Source organism: Seriola dumerili, unplaced genomic scaffold (assembly GCF_002260705.1).
Source record: "Seriola dumerili isolate Sdu_G_001 unplaced genomic scaffold, Sdu_1.0 BDQW01000248.1, whole genome shotgun sequence".
NCBI classification, from domain to species: Eukaryota; Metazoa; Chordata; class Actinopteri; order Carangiformes; family Carangidae; genus Seriola; species Seriola dumerili.
Genome location: NW_019174503.1, coordinates 184,343 through 191,851, shown reverse-complemented (window position 1 = coordinate 191,851; position 7,509 = coordinate 184,343). Strand labels below are relative to the sequence as shown.

Below are 7,509 nucleotides of genomic sequence, written 5' to 3'. Positions count from 1 at the left end.
CATGTTGAGATGAACAAGGGCTGCTGAATCCAGGTGCTGGTGAGTTGATGACAATATGATTGATGACATAATAAAATAATGAAAAAAAGATAAAATGTTAAATAGCTCTGTCATGATTATTGTGTATTAAACTTCCAAAAGTAAAACTAGACAAGATAAAAACAGAGTTGCAACATCAAGTGGTATGTCATGTAAACATTTATTTTCAAAGACATAAAGGTTTTGGTTTTACATTTTGTAATTGTATAGTGATTACTTACATGATACTATGAGAATACAAGAAAAAATGTGAATGTTTTTTTTTGTGAATGTTTTTTTTAAAGAATTTTTTTCTTCTTTCATTTAACCTGAAATGACAGAAAAAATCATAAAAATATGGATTAGTAACATGCACCAAATGATGAAATTCTTATTTGTTGCCACATAAATGTGTGGTTATATTGGAAATGTAATATATGACCCACTCATGCACATAACAGTTGCTGCATCATAACATATTATAATACACATATAAATCCTGAATGCTGGTCTGAGTTCTTTTTAAGGATGTCCTACATTGTTAAAGTAAAACATTCATCCCTGGTACCTAGATATCTATTATATTTCCAAAGCCATCTTAAGATCTTAGGAAAGTCAGCTCAACTTCATTATTGTAAAGTGAGGAACTGCACTAGCATGTACTATTCTGGTAAGTTGTAACATAAATATATATAGCACCAATAAAAATGTTTTGACGTTTTGTGACAATTATATGTTACAACTGCCTTCTTTTGTAGGGTGTTGTATGTAAGTGATTAATTTATCTTAAATTATGAGAACATAATATTTTTGAATAATATTGAATGTACAGTAACAGGAATAGTAGCACCAGACAGTATTCAATTCACTATAATAGCCTTCAAATTTGAAATAAAGATTGGTGGGGTGAAAATGTTACATTTTTGATAAGACATGACTCAATATACCACAGGTTACCACAGTCATTTCAGCATCTAAAGAAATGTCTGTAAATCTCATTATACATAATAAAGGTTGTTTTATGTATTTGATAAACTAATTTATCTTACATTATGAGAAAATTATATATTTTTTCAATATTGAACATACAACAAGAGTAAAAATAACAGCAACAAACATTATTCAATTCAATATAATTGACTGGAAATTTGAAATAAATGTTACATTTTTGATAAGACATGACTCAATATACCCCAGATTACATTTATTTCAACAACTTTAAAGTATTATATGTGAATCTCCTTATGCTTATTAAAATTTAATGTGGTTCACAGCATGAAGTTACGCAAGTGTTATTGTTGTTTCAGGTATTCGTAACAGCAATAAGATGCAGTCAAACATTCATAATGCATTATAACATTTACTGAGGTACTTACAATGATTGTTGTGTTACTGACATTTTTCCTATCATGTTATTATATGCCAAGTTGTTTGAATACATAAAACATCTCTAACATATAAACTCATTGTTACCTTGAAAACAGTGGTTCCAATGGTGAACAGCAGAGTGATGAGGAAGAGAAGGATGAAGGTGAGGGCTGTGCCTCCCATGTTATCTTCTTCTACCTCCATGGCACTGTTTGAGTCGATCAGGATCTCTGGATCTAATGTACAATAATTACTCAGTCAATACTGGGCCAATCCACAACCAGCTTTGAACAAAGTCATGTGACAAAGACCAGTAAACTCAATTAGTTACTTACAGTAGATAAATATATTTATAACTTTATAGGTCATAGTGGATTCAATCAGTAAACCAGTCAGTCAGTCAGTCATTCCAAGTATAAAATAGACAACCATAAATTGATTTAAATAAAGAAAGTACTGGCTTATGTCTTTGTACTTATTATATTGTTATGAGTGCACCATAAGGCTAATATTTTTGCCTGTCTTTCTAAAATGTTGATTAGGTTTATTAAAGTGGTTCTACAGTGATGCCGATTTGCTTTTGAAAGACTCCTTTATTGGCGTGGCATGCATGACTTGGCTTGTGAATCAGCTCATCATTTGACTGAGAGACCACAGATCCAGAGTTAGTCATCTATCTTGTGTTTGTGGTGCAAGACCCAGTAGAGTAAACACACATACACAAGGACAAGTTACATACTGTTCAGTGACCAACTACAAACAAAAATGAACAAATGTGATCCATTTAATAGAATGTTTGCCTGAAGTTAGTGAGGTGTGATGACAGCGTTTTTCTAGTGAATACAAAATGATGTTGAGACTTTGATATATTGTTACTGTCACTTGCTGATATGTACACTAATTGTTTTTGTGTTAGAATTGCACTGCAACTGCACACACACAATCAACATGTAGCTCTAAATACTGGTTGAATTAAGACATTAACTACATGTGACAAACAACAACAGAGTTACAAAGTGCTTTTTTTATTTTGATTTTGAATCTGCATTAAAAAGACAAACACAATGTCGTATCACAAGCAACGGACATTAAACAACAAACAGCAGAGGACACAGCAACACAAAATAACATCTAATGGGCCTTGCACGTTTCAGGGATGTTCATGTTGAGGTTGACCAGGTTGGTGTTTTCAGATGTTCTTTGCCCAATGGATCTGACAATGGCTTTAATATTGTTAACCACAGATTGGTGGTAAACTACACAGCTATACACCATGTTATTGTTTTTCCACTCATCAAGGCCGAGTGATAACTGGCCATAAGCAGAATAGGATCCATTGTTTTTTACAGGGTTTGTGGTACTGAACTTGTATTTTGAGTCTGAGGCTGCCTCGTCATCAACAAGCCAAGACACGAAAACCTCATGAGGGAAGAAGTCTTTCACATAGCAAGTCAGGGTCACTGTTTCTGTTCTAGTGTGTTCTACTGGTGGCAGCATAAATACTGAAGGACGCTGAGTCTCTCCTCCTGTAAGCATGAAAGAACAATTAGGCCTCCTGCCACATATAAAAGTGCCTACATTACATTAAGAAATCTCTGCTATAAAATACACCTAGAAATAAGATTCATAATGTGTTTGATGTCAGAGAAGAAGAATTAAACACAGGTTTTAGAGCATAATTGCTGAACAGTCTTACCGGTATTCCTTTCATAGAGTTTCTTGAAGGGATCATAGAAATTTTTATGTTCAACAACACAGTTGCGCTTTACCCCATTGTTCCATTCGTCATATGAGATGTCAAGTGGAAGGCTCAATGGTTTTCCATTGAAGGGGCCCTGCAAGGCTCCAGTCATTTCGTTTCCGTACTGGTCCTCCCAAAAAATCTTGTCAACACCTAACTTGTTTTCCTTGACTTGACATGTTATAGTTCCATTTCCATGTAAAAACAAATCCTCTACTTTGGGGCCTTCGATCTCTATCTCCACATCTGGTGCATTACATCCTTGAGATTCTGAAGGAGATATTAATGAACAATTATTGAATGGAAAAGGCTGAAAACCATTAAAATTGAAATGAACTTCATATAAAATTTTCAAAGAAATGAAATTTACTCACCATTATTGTTGTAGAGCACAGATGAATTAGTGAATACATCAATCTTGTCCTTTTTCCCCTTGAACTCACATGTAAACTGGGTGTGAGAAGGCAAATCATGGGATGGCACTGTGAGAAAACTTGCTGCACTGTACAGCTTAGTTCCATTCTCCAACTTTGTTGCAGTTTGCGTTTTGATCTCGTATATTTTGTTGTTGATTTCCTCTCCACTTTTCAGCCATTTGATGTCATAATCTTTTGGTGAAAAATCTTTAGCATAGCAGGAGAAGGATGCCTCCTTTTCATCATTAGAGGAGGCCAACACTTTAAGAATCGGCGGCTGATAGAAATCCACTGAAAAACAAACAAATATATATATGCAGAAGCAGAGATGAACAATATGCTACAGTGTTCATGTAATGTAAATTTGCTGTAGATTTAGAATATAACTGAGTTTATGACTTTTCCGTACCACTATATGTTCTGCAAGTTGCACATACAAATGCACATATTGGTAACACTCCTCAAATTATCTGTAGCTTGTTACTAACGTGCAGAAAGAGTCAAAAGGAAAATCAGATTTTAATAGTAAAAAAAATACACAACTGAAGAGCGGATCCTTTATGCTGGCTTGTACATATACTTTGATTTTTTTAGGCAAGCAAATAGACTTAATGTGAATGTTAATTATCAACATACAGTGAAAGTGGTGGCAGACAGAGATTAGGGAGAAATGGAATTATGCAGACAAACGGAAAGAAGCAGAGCACACTGCAACAATCTGTTCTTAGTCAGATTCAGAGGACATGTAGTATATTAATAAAGAATAAAAATGACAGAATCAGAAGCTGAATATACATGAGCAAGCTTTAGCCTTCTCATTCCACCTCACTGTTTGATTTGCATGACAACTAGTTATGAAATCGATAATAGTTAAGGATATGTCTACCTATTCAATTTTTGCAAAAGTAGTATGTAATTTGTCTGCTGTCCTATGTGTTTATGTTTTCTTTGGATTAGGAGGTTAGAGGTTAGGCCTATATTTCTTTCTAAAACAATTAAACCTATTTTATTTCCCTAGTTTTTTTTGTTTTGTTTTGTTTTCTGCATAAAGCAATCTGCGCTACATTTATTGCAAAAATTGTGTTATATAAATACAAATTATTTAAAATTATCAACAAGAAAATTTTAGTTTCAATTAGGTATTTATCATAAGGTCACCAAATGACCTTATATAAAACATGCTGCTATTAAAATATGCAAACAGCTCTGTCATGTGACACTACTAGAATTCATAAGGCATTTATATAGGACTTAAAATCGGTCTTACGTGGCTTTATGATGTGAGAAGTCTGTGCTTTTCCGGCAACATGTGCCACAGCACACTGGAAAATCTCCCTTTTGTCCCAATCCTGTCTACTCACTCGGATTTGACTGACTCCCATATAATAATTATCTTTCTGTACTGGAGGGTACTGAGTGAAGTCCGTCAAGGCAGTCCCATTTTTGTTCCATGTGAACGTCAGTGAGGAGGGTGTGAAGCCGGTGGCAAAACAGCCAAGACTGACCATGTCTCCTGTCCCAGAGCCACATGGCATCAGAGGAAACACAATTGGCCCCTTTGACGTGGCTAAGAAAGGAAAAACAAAAGTGCGATTAAAATACCAAGAATATAAACATAAAACATTTTTAACTGAACATTGGATAAAACAGACAGAAGTCAACTGAGCTGATTCAGCAGTGTAAAAAAGCTCAGCATGTGAGGCATTACCTTCAAAATGTTGAATGTGGAAATTTTAAGTTACCTCCATAGACAGATCTTTATGTTTCTCTATCCCATTTATTTAGAGTTTTTTTTGTTGCGCCAAGATTAACCTCCCTCAATAATATTATTTGTGGTAATTATTCTAGATACAAATCGGTAAAATACTTTAAATACATAACTTTGACAATATTCATTAATAAGTTTTTGAATTTGAAGGAAGGAAGGTGAAAAGTCAGTAAACATTCATTAACTGAGTTGATGGCATATTCTGAGAAAAATTTATTATTTTTGTTCAATTTCAGCAATTCTGTATGAGATTAAATAGCGTTCTTACCTGATGAAACGGTTACCATTGTACCCTTTCCCCAGTAGTCAAAAGCACCATAGTAGCACAGTACTGAATCTACTTAGCTGTTAGTATGAAAAGGCTACAACTACTACTGCCGAGCGCAAAAAAGTCTACCATAACATTTATTTAATCCAACTGTTATAAAATCCACTTTAATGACCTAAAACACATTAGTCATAAATGTCAATCATTGTGTTCTACTGAGATTATCGCTGTTTGACTTTTTACAGTACATGTTTTAAAACAATTCCCTTTTGAACTGAGACTTGACATGAGGAGAAGTTACAATATAACTTAAACATGACACTTCACAGTCTGAAATATATCGTACTGTAGATTTTAAATGGTACAAATCTTACCTGATGACACAGTTACCATAGTGCCTTTTCCCCAGTAGTCGAAAGCCCAGTTGTCACAGTTAAGAGAGTCAATTCACACTTCTTACAAAAACTCATTACTCTAATAACCCATTCCTTTATGCCATAGAGTTTGGTTTCAGCAACAGTTAAAACCAAACAGAAATACACACCTGTTGATCGACTTTAGTTTCAACTGAACTAAAAAGCCAAGAGTTTTAAACTTTTGTCAAATTCTTTGTCAGGTTAGAAAATACTGTTGGCTGTCTCATCACTGGCCAATGCTTGTGACTACATGAAAATGATGAAATAAATTTTAATGATGTGATTAGGAATTTCATTTTCTAGTCAGAAACGATAAAATTACATACCTGAGGTGACAGTGACCATAGTGCCTTTTCCCCAGTAGTCAAAAGCGTAGTCACAGTCTGGCAAATCATTAACCACTGCATACGAAAACCTATTCCCAAATATCTACCCTGACCATGGTAGGTTACTTCATGACAATCTACCATCTGACATATTTTCATTGGCTTTGGCAAACAAGTTCCAGTTTAAATTGAGTCTACTGATTATAACAGATTAACCTGAAAGGTGTCACAGCTGTATTTCTTAGAAATAAAATACTGAAAGTTTTAAAATCAAAATAAGAGAAAAAAGCTTTGCTTACGTGATGTAACTGTGACCATTGTGCCTTTCCCCCAATAATCAAAAGCAGCATCACAATGTATTATGTTTTTTTTTTTTTTTTTTTCTGGTATTCTAGTTTAAGTAAAGTTTAAACCAACATAATAAAAATATAATGAAGAATATAAAATATTGAAATGTCTTCATTGGAAATAGATTGATTGTTACTCACCAGAAGTTACTGAGACGTGTGCCTTTCCTCAGTAGTCTTGGATACCATTGCATTGATATATTAAAATCTGCTCCTAATACAAATACTTAAAATGTTTTTTTTAAACCAAGCAACATAAACAGGTTTCACTGACAAAGCAGTTTCCACTGTATCATTTGTTAACCATTTCCCTTGAGATATTCACTTCCTGAGGTCTGGGTTATATAAAATTTTGTGTTTTTGTCAACAACTATTGAACACTTCCTCTCTGTCAGACAATCCTGTCTGCTCCAGTTCCTGCAGCATGGACCTCACACAACCAGATGAACTAGATTCAGCCAAATTAATATTAAGTATTAAGTCACACTATTGTCAAATTTTAACATACAGTACAACACAAGTATGAAAGTAATTCAGGTGTAGAATTTCAGTTTAAATAGATCAATTTCATAAATTATTAAATAAAAAAAGGAAGTGTTTGAGATGTGATTGCAAAGATTGCATCGGGGAGTTTGCATTAGCAGGTTCCACAAGGATGTGGTTGCATTCTCTAGATAATAGCTGTACTCTGTAAATCTCTGAGGAATTAAAGTAATTTGAGTCAATTACATAATACAGTTTCAATGTCTGCATTTATTTAATTTATATTTAAAAACTGAAAAAAGTTAACCCACACCAATACTTATGAGCATTAGCTAAACTTTCAAATTCAATTCAATAC

At 33.8% G+C, this 7,509-nt stretch overlaps 1 gene segment (V, D, J or C); it reads right to left on the bottom strand.

Annotated features, from left to right (window-relative positions):
- Window positions 1–323: 323 nt before the first annotated feature.
- On the bottom strand, window positions 324–6,639 carry LOC111229961. The segment is given in 8 exon segments: window positions 324–347; window positions 1,492–1,622; window positions 2,520–2,912; window positions 3,083–3,397; window positions 3,502–3,834; window positions 4,811–5,110; window positions 6,322–6,396; window positions 6,621–6,639. Coding segments are annotated over 8 exon segments (1,575 nt in total).
- Window positions 6,640–7,509: the final 870 nt, after the last annotated feature.